The following is a 23641-nucleotide window of genomic DNA, read 5'->3' on the forward strand; positions in this document are numbered from 1 at the left end:
AGTTCCAGTCAATATAAATATAGGGTAACTCTACCCACTACTCTGTTTTCTGTGGTATTTAAAAAGAAACAGAATTAGAACTCTAAAAAGTGTAAAAGGTAATGCTTTAGGAGCTTCTAAGAATACTACGTCTACAAAAATACTACCTCTTTTCTGCCTCAAAACCAGTGAGATTATGCAATGAAATTTTAAAAATCATTACTTATGATCACTGAGAAAATCTGCTTAGAGTCCCTTGAGTTCAGGGGGCATGTCACTCAGATAGTATATCCAGTGTGCAAAAATCCTAAGGAACATATTTGCCATGAGAAATCATCAGTATTAATACTTACACAACCTCCAGCAAGGACTTCTGCTAAAAGTGGAATGGAGCCATCTCTCCTGGTAAATTTGTCCCGGACAAAATCATTGACCTAATTAGAAAGACAACATCAGTTAGCCAGAATTCCCAATCATTACCTTTAGTGGTACATTACTGGTTTTCCCAAATCAGCAAAATATTTGTCTCATATAAAATTTAAAATTAGCAAATGACTACAAATAAGTTTAAAATTTTACAAGTGCCTTAATAGTGTGCTAGTCTTACCAGCATCAGTTTTCATTTTTGGCTTAATGATAATCTAAACAAATGACAAAAATTCAATGAGAAAGAAACTTACAGTCAGTTTAATGGCCTTTTCTGGAGCAACCCCTATAAGTTGTGGTATCAGACCTAGGTAAACAGAGAGAATTGTTAGCGGTATAGATGTACTAGACGTGAATACACAAGCCCAACAAGGTGGTTTTCCCCATATTATTTACCCATCAAACATTTTAGGGTTTTTATTAAAATGGGAAAAGTGGCTTATCCTAAAAGCTATGCATATGTATATAGTAATTATTCATGTCAAAACAATGTTATACTTCTTGAGGCTATAAATCCTTTTCTTAAGCATGCCTCCTTTAAAGCCTGGTTATCTAACACCTCTCAAAAAGTATGAGGAAGGAATGGAACCCATGGATCTTGTCTACTCCCAGAACACTGCCAATAGCAATGAAACCAGATTCCCTCCCTTTACAACCAACAACGTACTAACGTACATAGACGCTTTAGAGAAGCCAATGCTGTATGCTTGGAAAAGCTCTGCAAAGTTTCCTGTTAAGTAGACCCAGATTTTGCCACAAATGATGCTACCTGCGTAATAGCATACAGTGGCTTGGCTATTACGGAAAACCAACTCCCATCATTTTCTCTTTACAGAAACCCAGAATTCAGTATTTAAAATTCTTTCATTTATTTAAAAGAAAGCCAAAACTGCAAAGAAAAATGCAGTTTTAAGTAACATTTAATGGGTATCTTCTACAAGCAAAAACAGCCCATTGTTAGCCTATTTGCTAATATATGTCAAACTTAAGACATTTCAAAAGAATTCTCCTAAAACAAAGGAAATCATTATTCTTAGAAAGTTAAGTTTTCCAGGCTGGCTGCAAAAGAAAAAATATATGAACAACTCAACATCTGTAGCTATTCATAGGGCTCAACTTTCTAAAGCACACAGATTATCCAAATCGTTAAAATACATTTTTTGCATACATCTTTTAAAGATGCTAACAATAAACATACTATATCCTTTAAATCACCCAGCCAAGGGGAAGTTATGTATGTGTTTGCATGCTCGCTGCTGATCTTAAGCCTACTTTGAGGATACTGCTGAGTGATTTTCTACAAGTTGAGAGCCAGCAAATAATCGTACATACAGCCTACTGTCAGTCAAACTGAATTATCAGTGACAAACACAAATCTGCACACACTTTTAATGGGTAGCAAACTGATTTAAAAGGATAAATCAGCAGATGGCAGTCTTAACTTTCTAACTCTCATGATTATCAGGCCCTATTACTTTTAATCTGACTCCCGTACAACCGTGTCAGCATGTGTATTTGTTTTACTACTTGCCTCAATAAGGCTCACGGAATTTTAATAAAGTGCTGATTTATGTCATTTTATCACTGTTGCCTATAAAGAAATTTAGGCTGATCTGTCAACAATTTTGCCAATCATCTGACAAAATAATGGACCACTTCTAAGCAATATATGACAATCTCAACAATCACAGTGGTCAGATACAGGACTCCTACAATCTCTCACTTAAAGGACTGATTTTACCAGCTCACATTCTGAATCAAGCTAATGATCCCTCCACACCCTCCACCCCCAACTTGCTATATTGGACCCATTTAATTAACATGACATCTCTCCCAAATGAAATCTTCTGTAAGCATCCATCCATTGAGAAGGCTAAACTGTGCGGTGTATATCTAGGTTCCTTCTCTTTTAAAGTATACCAAGGAGGAAGAAAGATTCTTACTCAACAAAGAAAGACTGCAGATGTCAAAGAAGAAACCCACCGTAGCGCCACTTAACCCTCAGATTCCCTATTAAATAAAATCTAGATATGCAGTGTTTAATATAAGTCTAAAACAAGCACTCACATGCACAGATCTGCATTCTAACAATGCACACCTCTTCCCATGGAGTAAATGTCATACAGCTAGAATTTAGACGGGCTAGAGTTCTGCATATCTGAATAAAATTCATCACATTCTTTCTCAGGAGCAGGGTATGAGCCTAGTTTGATTCCAGAACAACTCTCTTCTCTTGTTCTATACACAATACCAAAAATGAACATCCTCATGACCCTCTCCTTCAAGTATAAGTATATTAGAACTACATTTTCACTTGAGTATCTGCACATAATGCCAATCAGAAGTGTTTTTCCTCCTGGCCATGAGCATAAAGCTTTGCTCAGGCCCAGTTTTTCTTTCCGAGGAAGAAGTTCTAAGCCAAACAGTTCAGCAGAGCTCAGAATGAGCTCAGGATTAATGGGACTGTGTGTGCAAACAAACAAGTACAGTAAATTACATAAATGCCCTGGAATTGAGCATGTAGAGAGTTTTTCAAAGAATTCCAAGTGGCGCCCAAAGGGATTAAAAAATTAATCTCCCTCCCAAAGGAAACCCTAAATTCTAATGTGAAAACATGTACATGAAAGTCTCCCTCTCCTAAGAGAACAAGTTCCTACAAAGCCGATGGGGGTGGGAGAATTCTGCACGGGGGCTTGCTGCCTCTGGTGCCGACAGCAGTGTGCTCAGCTTCGAGTTGGTGGTAACATTCCCTGCAAAAGAAAATCTCTCTGCTTCCACTCAGTGCCTCTGAACTACAGGGAGAAAAGGAGCAAGAATGAGACTTGGAGCAAAAAGGTTTTCTTTTCTTTCTTTCTTTTTTTTTTTTTACCTTCAGATGACTCACTGGAAAAGACTTACGAATGGTCTCCTTGGAAGAGACAAAAACATGCAATATCCCTTTCAGTTGAAACAAACAGAGTGTAAACTCACCTTCAAGTGGCAGCCTGGTTTCTATTTCACAGAGGAGAGACACATTTCTCCTCTCTAATTCTTTGAGAAAAGAAGCTCTCTATTTCTTAGCTGTCATCCTCGTACTCCACCTGCAGACATGTGCCTTAGTTTGTAAGAGCATGGTGACCACCATAGACCCATGCTGGGGAAAACGCAGGCTTTAGATTGCAGCAAGAAGAAATACAGACCTTGTCTGCAGACTAATATTGCTAGTTACCAGCAAGAATGTAAAAAGGGAAATGAGCAAGGAGGAAATAAAAAGAGAGAAACAGCCCTAGTCTGACTGAAAAGGCTGCGCCCTGATTTTCACAATCAGTGAGTCTGAAACCTGCTGCTGGTGAGATAAACTCACTAACTTCAGCAGCTGAGATCTGCTTGCTCACCCCGGTAGAGTCCAAAGAAGCCCTCGTAACGCAAGACTTTCTTAAAACAGTCAAAGCTGTTTTTGTACATCAGCTCCCCGACAACAGAGCCGGTGCCACGCTGATTCTGCATGCGGGTCTTCACCAGGTCTATAGGGTACACCGCGGTGGCTCCCACAGCTACAAACGAAACAATTGTTAGGCTTAAAAGAGAGCACAATTAAACGTAGAATCTGTAAGGACAACAAATCTCAAATCAAAGGACTAGAAAACAGAACACAGTATATATCCTCACAAAAGAGATTTTACGTAATTTTCCCTTCTTCCATACACAGCTGAAGGATGACAGGCTAGCAGCCACTGGGATCCATCCTCTTAAAATAACCATATATCTACACATAGGTGGCTGCAATTTTAAAATTTAGTTTACTACAGCATTTTGGTAAATTAACCTTAGTTACAACTATAATATTGGAACCAAATCTCAACGTGACCCTCCCCCTACTTACAGCATTCGGTTTATAAAAAAAAAAAGCCCAGGCTTTAGAATTTCTCAGGGACTGAAAAATTTATAACACGAATTAGAGTATTATATTTTTCAACTGTTGAAAACCAAAACATGCTTTGCAACTTCTAAAACTGAGATTGAAAAGAAAAAATAATAGTTTCAACAGTTTAGGCTTCTTTTGAAAAATCATAAGTATTTTAATCACACTACTAGGTTCTTCTCAATAAAGCAACTTCAGATTTTATACATTTTCTATGGAGAGATTTAAGCAAAAAAAGCCTCTCAAATTTTGCCCAGAAGCAGGGAAGAGAGGTTCATTTTAACAAATAACCTTCAAGTCTAGATATTCTTCAGCCAGTAAAAGACGAGGTAGGGGGGGAAACAAGCAGAAAAGCAAAGGCGAATCACTTTAAGAGGTTGTTTTATTTCATAAGGTTCTGGGATTTGTACCCCAAATCTTGATCTCTTACCTGCCCTCACTCCTAACACCAGAAACACAGTCTTATTCTCCATTTCTTCGTACTGGCTTTAACCAGTATAATTAAGGGGAGTGCAGCACGCATCCAAGACTTTCACATGATTACAGAGGTTTTGTCTTGAAGACAGACTGGAGCCAGAGGGGCCATGGCCGTGCTATGACAAGTCCTCTGATTGTAGGTAAAAATAAAGAATACTTCAGAAAGCCCTGCAGTCGTGACCCTTGGGAACAATGAACTGAACCTTTGCTGATCTGTCCCGGTCTAGTGAGATAATATTACATGAACGCAAGCTTGAAACAGCACATAGACATGTCACTCACCTCCAGCAACTGAGCCCAGAGTGAATCTGTAAGCAGACTCGGCAATCTGGAGCCAGATAGGCCTGCCTAAACCGTGAGATTGCTGTGGGGAAGAATAAAACATGTAAAAAATTTTGGAAAAGCGTACGGCGAAGGAAAAAAGCTATAATTTGGCTGTGGTAAGATTTTGAAATAGATACTTCTATTATTAGCATTTAAAAACCATATCTGGCCAAATAGACACAGTAGCTTTTTCCCCCCATTTGCACGAGCCTATTAATGCCTCATTTATCTGCTACTACTGGGGAATACACTATCATTCTACAGAAGTGAATCTTTCAGGTAAGTAAATATTTCAGGTTTAAAATCATTTCCCCCTTCTTTACTTTAACCAACTTAAAATTTTAAAATCTTTCTAAAATGTATAAAAACTATCGCGATTCCTAAATCAGATAATATCGATCATAATTTTCCACCTCTAATGACTGAAGGTCAACATATTCATATGTCCATCAATTTCTGTGTCGAGATCTAACGCAGCTGTTTGTGCTATCTTCCCACGCTTGACAACTATTACTTCTTTTACCAACAGCCTCCTAGTTTGATTTTGCCGCTTCTCATCTATCAGGGCTGGAGAAACCACATAACTAGAATTGTTAGGATTATATGTAAAACAAGGTCAAGGACTTCTCTTTTGGGCTAAAGTGAAAACCTTTAATAGCTGTTATTTCAAGGGTTCAGAGCCTTTGCCCCTTTATTTGTGGCTTTGAAGCTCAACCACTGAGGTTATCAATAGATAAGTATAGTACTTCTCACCTATGCTACCGAGCATTTGCTCTCCTAGACCTAGGTATTCCTCAACTCTGCCTACGCAAAGAACACCTGAGGGACCTTAAAATATATATCCCTGAGGCCTGGGGTTTATAAATTTTTAAAAGGCTTCAAATCATTCTGCTGTGTAGTTAGGTTGAGAACCACTGTCCTAGCCACATTTGTAGTTCTAACATAAAATCTATGTTGAAAATAAAGCAAATGGGAAAAACCTATTGTGGTTCAGAATGTTATTTCATTGGTATCCCATAGCATAAAGGACTTGAAATAATTTGTCTATATTAGTGTGTCAGTCTTGTTCTTTAATATTTTCATTATGAAAATAACAGTTATGTGTATAAACAGTCTGAAATGAAGGAATAAAATACTGCTTTATCATAAGAAAACTTGAAAAATAGCAACTTGAATGAGCTTTCAAAACACAGCATAATAAAAATGTTTAGATACTCTCACTAGAATAATTTAGAATAATTTAATGGAGAGGGACTCCATGCCTAAAATCCAAAGGAAAGAAAAAAGTAAGCTAGTCTACTCTCATTTGCTTTCATTTGTACCATCTCTTCAAAGTTCAATTAAGGAAGCTAAATATGGCAAAACCAGATATTTATAAACAATTTGGGAAGCAGCCTATAGAAAGGTTTTATCTGTCTTCCTGTTTTGTAAATTTTGCACCACAGTAAGCATCATTTCTGTTTGAACAAAAGCATCTGATATCTAAATATTTAACGTTTGATTGTGATCTCTGTAGGCAGAGATCTTTAAAAGCTCATTATGCTTGTCATAGTGTTGTGGTTCAATATATTCTATAGTGAAGGAAAATAAGTAATGTTTGATGAAAAGTCAATAAGAAACCCTTGGAAAATCTGGCAATTAGTCAAACACCATTACTTCAAACAAAATCACTACATATTTTATAAATGTCAACTGTCCCAATATACCAACTTTATTATAATGAAATTAGGTGAAAGCATACATCTATTACATCCAAAACTGAATTTAATACATGGAAGAAACCATCATAAAAAAGGTGAAAAACTGCACAAAGACATAATCATGATTTTGTAGGGAATACATTTTTTCCTAGCAAGTTAGCCCAAGCAACTGCATGGCCATCCATTACGTTTGATTTACATGCTGTAACAAAAGTGAGCAATTAACAATTTAATATTGATATTTTATTTGAAATCTAATAAGGGAAAGAGTAGAATATTTTAACAAAACCTTGAGTATAATCCTAATTTTGACTCATTCACAAAACAGCAAAAAATATGCCATCCAAAAAGATATTTTCTGTTCCATTTATTACTATGATAATAATACTAACTTTAGACTGTTTAGAGATTTGTTGTTCCCCAAAAGGTGAAAGTACTTTACCAAGCACTCAGGACTGTTCCCCTGATGAAGCCCTCAGGGGTCCAGTGTTTTTCAATCTTTTGTAAATAAATTCCCTTGTGAGACCATAGAAGGGTGCTTACTCTCAGCAATTTCTACCCACAGTGAGACCACACTGTACTATCTTGCCAGTCAGTCCAATATACATACAAAGGTAAGATGGCCACAGTATGGACAGGACAGATGACTTGCCAAAGGTCTCACTGTGAAATAGGGAATAAGCAGAGCAACGGCCCTTGTCACTCCACTGCATTCTCCATTATAATTGAACACTCCTGCCAGGCAAAGACTGTAAGCACTTAACTCCAATATATGATTTCATTTATAAATTATATGCATGTTTTACTGTACTAATTATATACATAAAAATCTAATATATATTATTAAATTACATATAATATACATCTAAACATACAAAAATAGAAATTATAAAAGAATGAGATGAAATAAAATGATTTTTTAAAATTTTATTTTGCATTTATTAATGTAAAACCCTTCTCGGTATCACTTTAAAATATTATATTAACTGAATATGCTTCAGTTAGTTTTTCAAATATTGATTGAACACAATGAGGGTAATGAGTTAATTCTGATTCTCTGTTTCAAAGACAATCCAGTTGAAAACAAACGCAATCTGTATCTCTGAGGTAAAGATGATGTTCAACATCACATATTTTAAAGAAATTCAAGTCATGGCATTTTGGCTTAGATTTTAAAATCTTTTATAACCAATGTGGCTGTTATACTACCTATATAGCATATATGTTTTTAACTTCTAAAAATGCACACATAAAACTTTTTTTCCGAAATCGAAGTTTCTCAGTCACAAAACTGGGTGAAAATAAATCCATTCTCATAGATTATGAATTATTTTCAACCATGACTCCTTTCAAAAGAATATGTTAAATTTAAAACTCACTGACTAAAAAGAGCTATGGTCCCAAATATGAATCAAGTATTGGGGAGGGGCAAGATAAGGGTATGGGCCATATGATATCACTGATATGTGGAATCTAAAATACGACACAGGGCCTTCCCTGATGGTCCAGTGGTTAAGACTCCATGCTTCCACTGCAGGGGACACAGGTTTGATCCCTGGTCAGGAAAATAAGATTCTGCACACCGTGCGGCACAGCAAAAAAAAACAAAACAAAAAACAAACAAAAAACACCCGACACAAATGAACATTATCTACAAAACAAAAACAGACTCACAGATATAGAGAACAGACTTGTGGTTGCCAAGGGGGCCACGGGGTGGGGAAGGGGGACAATTGGGAGTTTAGGATTAGTGGATGTAAACTATTATATATCAGATGGATAGAGTGTGTGGGATAGTGTGGTCTTTGTGAGCTTCCACCATGGCGTACCGGGGCCAGGGCCAGAAGGTGCAAAAGATGATGGTGCAGCCCATCAATCTCATCTTCAGATACTTGCAAAATATATCTCGGATTCAGGTGTGGCTTTATGAGCAAGTGAATATGTGGATACAGGGCTGTATCACTGGTTTTGATGAGTATATGAAACTCGTATTAGATGATGCAGAAGAGATTTATTCTAAAACAAAGTCAAGAAAACAACTGGGTCGGATCATGCTAAAAGGAGATAACATTATTCTGCTCCAAAGTGTCTCCAACTAGAAATGATCAATGAAGTGAGAAATTGTTGAGAAGGCAATGCAGTTTGTTTAGGTGTCCTTTGTTAGAAGTGTAATTCTAAAGCATTTATTCATATTGTTTTGCTCACCTTTATGTTATTACCAGATGACAATAAATGCTGTGGGATTGTTTTTATTTAAAAAAAAAAAAGGATAAACAACAAGTTCCTAGTGTATAGCACAAGGAACTATATTCAATATCCTGTGATAAACCATAATGGAAAAGAATATGAAAAAGAATATATATATGTATAACAGTCACTTTGCAGTACAGCAGAAATTAAATGCAACGTTGTAAATCAACTACACATCAATGAAATTTTTGAAAAGACTAAAAACAAAGGGAGAGTAAGTGATTAAGAGACACAAGCTACTATGTATAAAATAAATAAGCAACAAGGATATATTGTACAGCACAGGGAAATATAGTCATTATTTTATAATAACATTTTTATAATAACATTAAATGATATAAAAATACTGAATCACTGTTATACACCTGAAATTAATGTAATATTGTAAAAATCACCTATACCTCAATTAAAGAAAGAATCAAGTAACCACTAATTCCCTTATTCATATAAAAGCTTTCTCCTGTGTTCAAGCACATATATTTTCTTTATATGCTCTTCCTTTAAAGAATGTTTATAAGCCCTACAAAATCCTATGAAAACTGTAGGATTATACTGTCTTTAATTCTTAGCTAAAAACATCTCTAACTATAAATACCCAAATGCCTTTTGAAAATGTCACCTCTGCCCTTATTAAACTGCATTCTATTTTTTAAAAAACATACAATATACGGTTACTAAGGGGTTTTTTTTTAGGCTTAGCTATCACTATAACTTATGGTTCACTTATATTCAGGTATGTAAATTAATATAATTAATGCTATGGATTTCATTTCATGAATATTCATAAGTAGAATGCTACTGTAGCTGTCATCTCTATTAATGACTGTGTACTGAATTTTTTAGCATTTAGGCTGAAAGAAAATCTCAGCACTAAGAAGATCACCTACCGTGAGCAAATGGGCCAAAGGAAAAGGCACTCTTTTCCTTAAGGTTATGATTATGATCATGAAGGTGATATTTAACAAGATTAATTAAGTGTTTTTCAAAGCAAAATAATAGTTGAAAATCTTAAATGATTTTACACCTGCTCCCTAAGCGTATGTGTATGATAGGAAATGAGGAAATGGCTCAAGAGCTCATTGAGAGAGGAGAAAGTTCTTTTACTTTGTTGTTAAATGTACCTTATCCTATAAATGAGAATTAGATAAGGCAAGATCATGTCAGTTAACAAGTCAAGCACCCTGCCCAAAGCAAGCCGCTTCATGGAGTATGCCAACCCAATGAAGAGAACTGCCTCTTCCAAATGGCACACTATTGACAGACAGAAGAAAAGGAAGGAAAAGCTGAAGTCTTTTATACTGAGCATGGGTTGTAGCGGGAGAGGGGAAGGCTAGACTTTACACCAACTAAAATGTATGACTGTAACAGCAAAATAAGCTTAGGGAAAATAAAATTCTTTCGTCTGCAAATCACATCTATGAATTTAATACGCCTGAATTTGAATTCCATACTCTTGGCCTCATAAAACAAGATTAAAACCCAAAGCTGTGACGATATATACTTTTTTCTCAGTGAGAGGTGAGGTTAAATTGTGTTAGAGACTGTAATAAGTCTTTAATTCTAATACTTTAAATGAGGTAAATGGCTAATAAATACATAAATAAAACTAGTATAGAAACCCAATCTCCTCTTTTTTGAGAACAGACTTCCATTTATGGTAAAACTATTGCAGATGACAGAGGTTAAAAGTTCTAAAAAAAAAAAAAAGAATTAGTGAGTGGATTGTAACGCTTTCTCTTTACTCATGAAACCAAAGTTCTCAAGAAGGTCCATTGGAATGCAAAACACACAAAGAGACAAACTCCTATTGTCTAAGAAATGCTATATAGAAAACAGAGAGAAAAATCATTCTAATAATGTTCTGATAGAACCCAAGCCAGCTTATATTCCAAAAGTTCTTTGTGTGAGTGGTCTGTAGCTTGAATATAATTTCCCATAGAAACAAAACTTTAAAAAAAAAGTATTTATACGCCCAAGCAGGTCCATCATAGATAATTTACCCCATATAGTTGAAAAAGCAATTACGTGGTATACAGTAAAGAAAAAAAAAAGAAGTTGCCTACCCATTCTCACATTGGGCTAGACAGAATTGGTCTTTAACCTCCAAAGCACTTCATGCTTCAAAAATGTCACATCCTCTTCTCTCTGCAACCCACCTCCTTTTATTTAACCCATTTTACCCAATTGAAAATTTCCATTTTTCTCATTGGTCATCTCTATACCACAACATATTTACCCATTCTACTATGGACACTTATTGCAAATAATGCTGCTATATACATTGTTGCATGTTTCTTTTAATCAACATATGTACTTATTCCTGTTAGGGACTACACCTGGGAGAGGAACTGTCAGGTCACAGGATATATGTCTCTTCAATTGTAGTTGATACTCCCAAATAGTTTCCAAAGTTGTGATGCCAGAAGTTTCTGACAGTTCCCATTCCTCCACCTCCTAAACCACACTTGCCATTGTCAGAGTATAATATTGGCCAATCTGGACAGTATAAAACAGCATCTAATTGTAGTTTTAATGTGTATTTTTTTCTGTTTACTAATGATGCTGAACTAACCTCCCCTCCCCTCCCCTCCCCTCCCCTCTCCTCCCCTCCTCTTCCCTTCCCCATTTGGATATCCTCTATCTTTCCCTTTTGTGTAGCCTGTCTTTTCACCCTTTCAGTGACATGTTTTAATGAACAAAGGTTCTTAAATTTAATGAAGTTCAAGTTATTAATCGTTTTCTTTATGACAGGTATTTTGTGCCCTGTTTGTGAAATCTTTGCTTATCTCTTGATTATGAATATAATCTCCTATGTTATCTTCTCTAAGCTCTCAAGTTTAGAACATCCCAACTGGAACGGACTTTTGTGTATGGTATGGGGTGGGAATTTTTTTTCTATACGATATACATCAGTCATAATTTAAAAAAAATACAACGTAGAATTTCAGCCAGCACAAAAATTTTAAAAGCAAAACATTTCAGGCAATAAAGGAGAAAATACAAAGATATAATTCTTCCTCACTTCCCATCCCCTTCCACCTAAGGAAAGTGGATGAGGGTGGATGAAGGAGTCGTGTCATGTCTATATTTGATCCCAACTTTGAGTTTGCTCAGATAGCTTTCTCATATTTAACAATAACAACAACTATAATAGCAGTTAACATTTATTGCATGCTTAGTAGGTGTAAGTGCATTATCTCATGTAATTATCATAATAACCCTATGAGATGGATACTACTGTCTCTTCTTAATAAATGAGGAAACTGAGAAAGGAAAGATGTTACATAATCAGTCCCCAAGTTCTTAACCTCTGCCTCTCTCATAACTTCTATTTCTGAACTCACAGATTCTCCATCATGCACATGTGTTTTCCTAACAACTTTCATAGACTGAGATAACTACAAAACATGGCTTCCTTCCTATTTTTTATCTAAGTTTCAGGTAAATTCCTATAGAGGAACACTCTACATACAAAATGTAAATAATCATGTATTCCTAGTTTGGTAGTATAGAAAAAATAAGAGAATCAAAAATGTCTTCTGGAAGTGACATGGAAACAGTTATGGTTAGCACTAATGTAATTCTGTGGCTTAGAGAATTTTAAAAAACAAGTCAGTCACTAAAATTGAAGTCTATATGGCTGCCTTAGAATGTCTCATAAATCTAAAATACATTAACTGAAAAAAACCTGTTTCTAGACTGAAAACTGCAGAAAGTTTATTACTTTGTTTGCTATAATAACTTAGGCATATTTTTATATTATTCTACTTGGGTCCTAGCCTATATTCCTTACATAGCTTTTAATGCTACAAGGAAAAAGGAAGATACATTAAAATTTTTGAAAAAGAAAAAAATCTATTGATTCTCATAACTTTTACAGAATGCAAGAACTTAAAGGATTCTTAGAAATATCTGCAGGTACTAATTTTACTAAAGGAGAAAGAGAGGCCCACAGAAACTTGTACCAGATCCCAAGGACAGTAAAGGTCAGAATTACAATGGATGTAACTAGGGATATTAACTTGAATCCCTCTTAAATAATCTTCATAAATCTATTTCTATGAAATTCTAAAAATTATTTATGACTTGAGTTTTATTTTCCCAGGTGTTGTTTTTACCCTAATTTACAGGAAAAAGATAGATTTAAAATCTTCATTTTATTTCTCTATTCCTAACCCTCAGCAATAAGACTACCCAATCTAGCTGATATGTGAAAGGAAAAATAATATAGTCTCTGACCTTCCTCCTTTGAGACCAATGTAAGAACACCCAGGATCTCTACATGCTCTCTGGAGACTGCAGATCCCTGTGCCATCCTACTGTTAGAGAAAAGGCAGAAAAGGCACTCTACCACCATCCTGGATGCCAATCAGAAACACAGGGTACGAAGAGATAGTAGTGGTTTTTATCACTGCCCATTTCCTAAGTATCTGACAAGAGCTTTGAGGCCATCCATGCCAGCATAAAAAGCACCAGTGCCGCCACTGAAGGCAAATCATCTTTGAATCTGTCTTCAAAACAATTTCCAACAGTATCAGAATTACATCACCTTCCTAAGGAATCAGAAATATGAGCGATGCAGACTTAGGGCGCCAAAGATTACAAAAGCAACTTTCATTTATGGCCTCCAGGAAAATCGCTAGGGGCAAGAAAGGCGGGTAAAACAAAAAAGAGAGGCAGAAAGGCTTAGAAAGGAAGAAATGAGTGGGGTTTTTTAATTCATTACACTGTTTTTAATAAGCTAAATGAGATATTCCCCAGTGACAAATATTAAGGACACCCCCAAGGAAAGCTCTATTAATAGACCTGTAACAATAAAAAATATCTCCTTTTGAAATGCAATTTTTCATACTTCAAGAATAAATTTTTATAAATGTGTACTACAAAATATAAAATTCAGTAAGAACTCTTTAAATATTTCAATACATCTCAAATTTTAAATAATTTTATTAAATTTTACTATAAATCAATGAATTGGAATAAATCCATCTAGTTTTTTAAAGGATCTGAGAACGTGTAACGAAAAGAAACTTTGATGTCAGCAGATAAGAGTTTTTTGCTACTAAAGAGGCTAAATCACAGTGGGTTACAGATATATTTTAATTTACAGGAAGCTTTATTACACACCAAGCAAAGTATTAACATAAAATGTAGATATAAAAGCAATTATTTTCCATTTTCAATTTACTTACCTGACTACAAAAGTTCTTGTTTATTATACAAAGAAAAGCTGGAAATTCTAATTCGTTTCAGAGGCAGAATCATCATTCCATGGACTTCAAGTAGAAGAAAGATTTGCTACTGAAACTTCCCACAGTGAACCACACTTATATACCTAGGTCTTTCACTAGCACATGTGGCTATTCAGCAGTGTGGTAGCAGTAAAGAAAAAGCAGACTTGGTCTCTTTCCATGGCATGCCCATGTAGCTTTTTTCTCTCTCTTCCTGTCTCCTGCCTTCATCCCCCCTCTCCCCACACCCTCTCCATCTCTCCTAGCCTCATAGGGCATCACAGCCTCCTAAAGAATCATGAGGGACATGGGTCTCATGTGTATTAGACAAGGACTAGCCCTCCTATAACCCTCACCCCCTCCCCACCAAAACTATATGACCACTGCTGCAACTGAGGTTCCCTCCAAATGCTCCAGAAGTAGGGCTTCAGTTTAAATAAGATTTTTTAAAAACTGCTCCATTACACTATTCAAGGTAATATCATGGGGTTTATTTTCCTACCAAGACAGTATTTTTGAAACCAGAAATAAGACTGCATTAACTTTACAGGACTCAGAGCTATTGTTTTTATCACTCAAACAAAAAACTAATATTATCAAAAATGTAATAATAATCAAGGTTTTCTTTCTGGTTCATTAATTAGTTTTCCTGTGTTACTGTTGTAATCTATAAGACACATTCTCAGTGAAAGATTTATTTCAGTAAAGGAATGTTTTGTATTTTAAAAACCCTATAAATATCAGTTTAATGATACAAAATGAACTTAACACTTATCTTTAAATGTCACTAGACAAATGAAAGGAAAAAACTGCTACTCCTAGTGGGAGGGAAGCCAAGCCCATGTATGTCTGCACTCTTATTTTCCTCATCTTAATAAGCTAAAAGAAAAAAACCACAAACATAAATCTAGTTGCTCCATAAAATACTCCGTGAGGGTAGGAGTAAAAGTTCTATAAAGGTAGTCTTTGAGCTAAGTAAAGTCTTTCTGTAAAGCAGTTTTTAATTTTCATAGATTCAGGAGCCTAAGGCTGTCATGTACATATTACTTCGGCATTTTTGAAGGTGATTCTGTTTATGATACTCCTCCTACCTGTCTCTGAAGTTCTGCCAGGTTGTAAGGTAAGGCCGCCTCAGCCAATGGGGCTATTCTCTCAATATCTGCCAAAGTCAAGCGCCTTCAGGCAAAAACACAGGAAAGAAAGAACTGTTAGATACCGACAAACTTCTCGTACTAAGATCATCTTTCTTCAGAAAAAAAGAGGGTAAAAAAGAACTATGGCTTAAAAGTAGTATTTCTCTATTAACACAGATCATTTTAGGGAGAGAAAAAAAAAAACTTCAGACCCTGCTTGCCACACAAAAAGCAAAAGACTCTAAAGAAATAATGTGGAGTACACAAATATAATGACTCCAAAGACAGATAACAAAATTAAAGAAATAATTCTTGCCAGAAGCAAAGTATAAACATTGACAGTTCATACACACTAAATATATTCCTATAGCATACATATTTAATGCATAAGTGCAAAGTCTCTTGAGAAGGATAAAAATAAAAGTGATAAATACCGGTTGCCTTTAAGGGGAAAAGGGAGAAGGGTAGAAGGGAGACATTTTTATGGCACGCTCTTTTATAAATTTATTTATTTTTGGCTGTGTTGGGTCTTCGTTTCTATGCGAGGGCTTTCTCTAGTTGTGGCAAGCGGGGGCCACTCCTCATCGCGGTGTGCAGGGCTCTCACTATCACGGCCTCTCTTGCTGTGGAGCACAGGCTCCAGACGTGCAGGCTCAGTAGTTGTGGCTCACGGGCCTAGTTGCTCTGCGGCATGTGGGATCTTCCCAGACCAGGGCTCGAACCCATGTCCTCTGCATTAGCAGGCAGATTCTCAACCACTGCGCCGCCAGGGAAGCCCCGGCACGCTCTTTTAAACTCTTAAGAGTTTTGAACCACGTGAATGCACTACTGTTTCCAAAAAATTTTACTTTAAAATAAGTACATTCCCTGAACTAGCTAGTACGTCACATCAGATCCAGTTTTGAGAAGCACTTTTTGAAAGCATTTATTATCATGGAGGTACAATACCTTTACTAAAAATGTGAATTCTAGATGGATGAGACATGGCCTGATAGTTCATGTCAATCACCAAAGACTGGCTGGCTTATCCAGTATCATCTCCAGCTCAACAATTCATTATGTAGCATGAAGGTAATAAATCATCTATGTACACTCAACTTCTATTAGTCTTCAGTTCTAGGGTTAAAACCCATTTTTTCAGATATTCCTACACTTAAGTAACTACTACAGGTGACTAATAAAATCTGATCACTTAGCAGATCACACAGGTCCTACTGGGTGCCCACAGACAAGGGTTTTTCATCTGGATCTGCATGAGACTTTGCAAATTAAATACTCTCTATGTGCTTTGGGTTTTCTCAATCTATAAAACAGAGGCATAAAACATCTGAGCTTAACTATGATGATAACTATGATGATAATGTCACAGGCATATTTCAAGAAAATGATACTCTCCAACACAAAATGGTATATACTGTTTAGTAAAATCCCCATTCACAATGAATCAAAAAGATTATAAGATTTCTGAACATGTACTTCCATTTATTTTATAAATTTAGGCAAATGTCCACAAATCACTAAAAATTCCTAACACCTCTAGAGTCCAGATTAAATCAATTTTTCTGTCCCTCTCTTACTTCTTGTCACTTTCCTCTCCCCCTCCTCTATCATTTTTCTTCCTTTCCCATTTCCCTCTCTCACACCCTTCAACCCCTTACTCCCTTTCTTTTTACCTCTCTCTCTCCATTTCTTCCCTCCCTTTTTCCTTCCCCTCCTCTCTCTCTTTTTTCCCCTCTTGTCCTCTTTCCCTTTCCCTCCCTCCATCTCCCCCTACCTTTAGTCTGTCTTCATCTGTCTCTCTCCTTCCTCCCCTGCTTCTCATATCTGCCTGTCTCTCTTTCTTGAAATGTATATACTGAATAAACTATTGTTTAAAAGAACACCACTGCTTCACGTTAAAATAACTGTCCTAAAAAATATCATGAAGAATTATTGGAATAGTTACCCTGTAGCATTATATAAGTCTGCAAGCTGGTACAGGATATCAATTTCTAGTGGGGTGACTTGTCCATAGCGTATGGCATTCTGGGCAAATTCCTCTGGAAGAAAAAGAAAATATTTTAAAATCTTAAAAGATTCTTAACATATAACAAACTTCTAACTTAACCAACTATCATCTGAAAGCTAAAAACATTTCAGTATTATTTTAAAAGTCTAAAACTGAATTTCAATATCTAAGTTCAATTATATTGAAATAACCACAAAAGTATGAAAGCTGGCAAAAGATAAAATGTTAAGATGATGAAACAGTAAAAGCAGATAAAGATAAATTAACTTCAGAGATAAAACAATCTCTTTAGGATCCTCTCTCTTGTCTTGTTTATTTGATTTGGTCTCCAGAGTTACAATTCAAAAGAATTGGCTCTTCTCCAGTCACCTAAAACTTCCCACTACAATTCAGCAAAAGGAGTAGGCTTGCCCATCTTTCTGTGGCAACTCCTTCCTCATACAAACAAGCCACTGCCACTAACCTGTTTGACAGACTGGGCCAAGGTTCTTTTCAAAACTGTCAAAGCCACTTTTCCATTCCTGACCTCAGCATCCCATTAAATCCACCTGGATTTCTGGAGACCATTATGGCCCAAGTGAAGCATACACACAGGTTAACATACTTTCTAGATCTGGCTTCAGAGTAGTAAACTTAGACCAACCTCATTCCCTAGATAAGGAAAAGTGAAAATGCTGAGATTCGAATCAACGTATATTTTTAAAATCTTACCCTTTGTGACTTCAACATCTTTCCTTGTGCCAGCTAGAGTGCTATATATCTTACGAACAAGCTCCATGTTATTCAGTAAGGAGTTAAATGCATTGAAGTACGAGAAGCTAACCTGGTGTGAGATACTTCCTCCAGCTGCCTAGGAAATGACAACACAGAAAGTTAAACAAACAAACAAAACCAAAAAAATACATTTATGGACACTGAACTTTTCTCAAAGAAGATCCAAAGGAGTCTTCATTACTAAAATGATTAACAGCCAGGAGGCCATAAATACAAGGAAGGTATCGTGCTGAAACACTGTCAGTGTGTTTCATGCCCTCAAGGAAGTCTATGTAATTTAGGTGTTAAGGAAGAAAGCAACATCTGGAAGTTGGACTTCATGGTTCATCTACCTATAAGGTCAAAAACAACAAATACAATTATCACAGATCAAAACCAATGATTATTTAAACAGGATTTTCAAGACCTTCAACTATGGAACTCCTGCTAGTTCTGGATAATCCAAACCTCAATGTACAATATAAGGAGCATTTTTTAAACTTGCTTTTTTTTCCACACACATATACAAAAACCAGTGGTAACTTTAAATTTTAAGACTATTTCACTATATCAACTCTCCTAATCTTTTCCTTTTTAAGCTTATTGTTATAGTTAAGATATAGAACAGTCCGTGCTAGGTTCTGAACCTCTATCACAAAAGGTACAACTACCAAAATCTCCAAAAGATGTAGAGAAAATCTAGAGATATAAATCATGTCTTTAGTAGAATAGCACTAAAGAGGCTCTCTCATGCCTGGGGAAGGATGGGGGACAATATGGCCTTCATTACCTCTACAGGGTGAGGAAGTAATTTCTCCCTCTGTCCAACACTTGGACATAAACTCAAAAGTGAATATTTTTCATAGCTTGCAAAAGCCTAATTTCTAAGCCAAGAGTCAGAGGAACCCAGATGATTAAAAACATTTTCTATTAAAAACTCAAAAGAAATACTCATAGAAATACCAGTGTGACAACCTTAATCATAAAGGTCTACATTAAGGACAGTACAGGTAATGCTGGGCATATGTTCCCACCCCCACCATCCCTCACACACATGCATTAACCCAAATATATATGATATTTGTATTAGCCTGAATTTGGATACCAGCGACCCAAAAGCCAGACTCAAATTATTTAACACATTCTTCCAGAAATTGAGATGGCATTTGGTAAACTGAGGCTATAACAGGTCTATCTAACCCAACTGGAAAAGATTAAATGGGTCCCCTCACCCCAAGGCACTGAGTCCTTCTCTCTAGGATTTTCTTTCCTTCTTCCCTCCTTCTCTCCCTTTCTTTCTTTCCTTCCTTTCATTTTTTGGCTGGGGTACGAGGTGAGGGTAGGGGAGTGGGAGATGGGTGTCAAGGAGGTGAAATGTGTAGGAGAAAGTGACATGCTCCATGTTCAAATTCACTGAAGAAAAAGAACAGAAGTTGATCTTTCTACCCCCGGTCTGAATCAGGGATAATGATCTTCAGCTGAAACAACAAAAGCACTCATTGGCTTCCCTCCATTTAAAACAAGCAGCAATCAAAAATTTATACATAAGTACAACACATGAACAAGAAAACTGATAAGTGAGGACAGTTTCACCATTCTTTGTGAGGAAGTGGATGACATCAGTTTGCTATTGGTCCAGATGATTGCTTTACAGAGATTAGCAGTTTAGAGAACAAAAAACTGTCTGGTCCATGCAGACTGAATGCACAGGTGAAGGGGCAGAGAGAGGAGTGAGCCACAGAAGCTGACGCCCACATATTTCCTCCATACCTTCTGCCACAGCCATGGTTATTAAAACAGTGTAGAGGCCAGTGATGATCCCTCTAGCAAACAGCACCCTGCTGGCAACAAAGGAAGGAGCCATCCTTATAGCAAGGCTTTGGGAGCCTGGTGGGATGGAAAGAGGCCAAAGGTGAAGGCAGTAGTGTCTGAGAGAAGTACTGCTCACTGGAAAAAGTAATTGCACACCCTTGTCTACAAACTCCCCTGTTTTCTTTAGGAGGACTCTGTAAATGGAAATAAACAATTTGGAAATACAGGAGAGCAAGATGGCAGTGCTGAAAAAAGCAGCTATGATCTGGGGAAAGACTATTCACTATCACCCCCCCCCCACCTCCCTTACAGACACCTGTTTACCTACTACCAACTAAGCATAAAGTTAGAATAGTTGAGAGTGAGATAGGCCCAGGGATGCAATCCAGGACAATGGTTTCAAAGGTTTAAGGAAACAGAGAGTTGAAGTGGTTGCTTTTTACTTACTGAGACTAAGTTCTCCTCCACGAAGGGAGTAAGCATGTGAGACCGAATGGTAACCATGATGTCACTGAAATCCAGACCAGAAATCATGCCACTTTTGCTTTTGTCTTTCAGTGCAAAGGCTTGTCTTGCATGTTCCAATTGTAGTTCCTGGAGGGAAAGTTAGAAATGGGGCCTTAGGTTAACTAAAGCACATCCTGAGTGTATGTTTTAGAAAAGAAGGATAGACATCCTTCCCCTACATGCATTTACTACAAAAATGAACAATATACAGCTCTGATAGTACAACAAAACTCTTCATTTCTTTTTAAAAAGCACGTTTTCCTGAAAATGTACTACATGTTACTCCTCAGGAAAAGTGAATCACAGAATGTCAATAAAGAAAAGGGAGGGAAAAAAAACCTTTGTTTACTTGAGAAGTTTTCATCACTGAAAAATTTTCAGAGTATCTTTTCAGTGCTTTAAGTTCTACCTTTAAAATAACTAGTAACTCTCCTGCTTGAAGGCATTCTTATCATCCAAGAGTACTTTCTGAATTACAGCTGGCTCTCCACATCCGAGGGGTCCACATCCGCAGATTCAACCAACTGCAGCTTGAAATTCTAACGTGCAAGTTATGAATAACAAAACTGCATAAATAGTGTTCAGCTATCACTCTGTGTGGCTTTGAGTGATACTCATAAACTGTAGAACAATACAGAAGATCTCTGAACTTTTAAACTACTGGGCAGCTGACTTTTGTAATAGGTGATATCAAAAAAAAAGGTGCCAGTAATACCCTAAGGACTATATAAAAGTCAAAATTTAGAGCATTTCTGCCCTGAGGACATATGACAAAATCCAAATAAATCTGTTATCACAACATAATAATAGTGCTATTAGATGTCATTTTCACACTATTTGCAACTCTGGAAATAATATTCCTATCTAAATATATAAATATTATTCACAGATAAAGTTAAATATTGTAATTTAATATTGTAAATATTGTAATGGCAATTTGCATTGCCATTCATTTATAAACGCCTACAAATCAATGTTGATTTACCCTTTTCTGACATTTAAAATAGCTTTTGATAGAAGTTTCACCCTTTTACTAATTATATTTTTCTATATCTCAATAGTAATTCAAAGACATTAAAATTGCCTTAGCAGGTGTTTGTCTCATAATTCATTAAGTTATACATTTGTTTTATATGGTTTTCTGTATTTGTATGATATTTAACAATAAAACAAGTTTTTAAAATACTTTTTCTTAGCAGGTTGATAGGCTAGAGACAAGTATATCAAACCTACTAAATCTTTCAATAATCTTAACTTTTAAAAAATTTAATAACATTGTGGAAAACATCTAAACATATTAACATCCATCATCACACACGTAAATATTTGAATTTGAAATATTTATAAATATTCAAATATTCTATTGGTCTTGAAAAGACCAATAGAAGTAGAGAAACTAAAAGTCAACTGGTAAAAATGTATGAAAGATAGAGTACAAAATAAACAACAGCATGATTTGACAGTTTTCTTTCCACACCCTTCTGCTTTTTAAAAATTTCAACTTATTAAGGTATAATTGACAAATAAAATTATAATACATTTAAAGCATACAGTGTAATGATTTGATATATGTATATATTGTGCAAGGACTCCCACCATTGAGTTAATTAACACATCCATCACCTCACATATTTATCTTTTTTCTTTTTTTTTTTTTGATGAGAGCACGTAAGTTCTACTCTCTTAGCAAATTTCAATTATACAATACAGTATTATCGTCAGCATGTTATACATTAGATCTTCAGATCTTATTTATCTTATAACAAAGTTTGTGCCCTTTTTCCAGCCTCTTCCTATTTCTCCCACCCCCTAGCCACTATTCTACTCTGTTTCTACATGTACAACTTCTTTTTTTTTTTTTTAATTCTACATGTAAGTGATAACCATGGAGTATTTGTCTTTCTATGTCTGGGTTATTTCACTTAGCATAATGCCCTCCAAGTTCATCCATGTTGCTGCAAACAAGCGAATTTCCTTTTTTTTAAGTTGAAAAATATTCCATTGTATGAATGTGGAATAATATACATACACACACACACACACACGCACACACACACACACACATATATATATATATATATATATATATACACACACACCACATTTTCTTTATCCATTCTTTTGTCAATGGACACTTAGGTTGTTTCTACACCTTGGCTACTGTGATAATGCTGCAAAAAACACAGGAGTACAAAAAAAAAAAAGTAAACACAGAAGTACAGATAATCTCTTTGAGATGATGATTTTATTTCCTTTGGATATATACACAGAAGTAGGATTGCTGGATCACAGTAGCTCTATTTTAACTTCCTGAGGAACTTCCATACTGTTTTCCATAATAGCTGTACCAGTTTACTTTCCCATCAACAGTGTACACGGGTTCCCTTTCCTCCACATCCCTGACAGCATTTGTTGTCTTTGGTCTTTTTAATAACAGACATCCTAACAAGTACAAGGCGATATTTCATTGTGGTTTTGATTTGCATTTCCCGGATGATTAGCAATGCTAAGCAACTTTTCATGTACCTGTTGGCCATCTATATGTCTTCTTTGGAAAAATGTCTATTGTGGTCCCTTGCCCATTTTTTAATTGCGTTTTGGGGGGTTTTTGTTTTGTTTTGCTACTGAGTGGAATGAGTTCCTTGTATATTTTGGATATTAACCCCTTATCAGATATGTAGTTTGCAAACATTTTCTCCCATTCCATAGCTTGCCTTTTCTTTTTGTTGATGGTTTCCTTTGCTGTGCAGCTTTTCAGTTTGATGTAGTCTTACTTGTTCATTTTTGCTTTTGTTTATTTTGTTTATTTTTTAATTTGATGTCAAATTCAAAAAATCATTGCCAAGATTGAAGTCAAGGACCTTACTCTCTCTGTTTTCTTCTAGGAGTTTAAAGTTTCAGGTCTTATGTTCAAGTTTTTAATCCATTTTGAGTTGATTTTTGTGTACAGTTTAAGACAGGAGTCCAGTTTCATTCTTTTGCCTGTGGCTGTCCAGTTTTCCCAACACCATTTATTAAAGAGACTACCCTTTCTCCACTGTGTATTCTTGGCTCTTTTGTCAAAAATTAATTGACCATATATGCATGGGTTTATTTCTGGGCTCTCTATTCTGTTCCACTGATCTATGTGTCTGTTTTAT

General features: G+C 35.9%; 2 protein-coding genes across 2 annotated transcripts in view; one reads left to right on the top strand and one right to left on the bottom strand.

Moving 5' to 3' along the window:
* SLC25A12 (solute carrier family 25 member 12) overlaps positions 1-23641 on the bottom strand; it is a 90942-nt gene that overhangs the window by 23232 nt on the left and 44069 nt on the right. The window contains exons 6-13 of the mRNA XM_036858211.1: positions 20442-20588; positions 18141-18279; positions 17367-17460; positions 15380-15464; positions 5066-5147; positions 3780-3938; positions 660-712; positions 333-413 (exon numbers count right to left, since the gene is read on the bottom strand). Coding sequence (XP_036714106.1) covers positions 333-413; positions 660-712; positions 3780-3938; positions 5066-5147; positions 15380-15464; positions 17367-17460; positions 18141-18279; positions 20442-20588 — 840 coding nt within the window. The remainder of the gene's footprint in view (positions 1-332; positions 414-659; positions 713-3779; positions 3939-5065; positions 5148-15379; positions 15465-17366; positions 17461-18140; positions 18280-20441; positions 20589-23641) is intronic.
* Positions 8628-8906, top strand: LOC118898183 (small nuclear ribonucleoprotein E-like). Its single transcript, XM_036858212.1, has one exon. It carries the CDS (start codon positions 8628-8630, stop codon positions 8904-8906), a length of 279 nt encoding a protein of 92 aa, XP_036714107.1.

Source organism: Balaenoptera musculus, chromosome 7 (genome assembly GCF_009873245.2).
Source record: "Balaenoptera musculus isolate JJ_BM4_2016_0621 chromosome 7, mBalMus1.pri.v3, whole genome shotgun sequence".
NCBI lineage: Eukaryota > Metazoa > Chordata > Mammalia > Artiodactyla > Balaenopteridae > Balaenoptera > Balaenoptera musculus.

Bases quoted from the DNA above. Each gene is read 5' to 3' on its own strand.
- LOC118898183 (XM_036858212.1), top strand. From the start codon at position 8,628: ATGGCGTACCGGGGCCAGGGCCAGAAGGTGCAAAAGATGATGGTGCAG.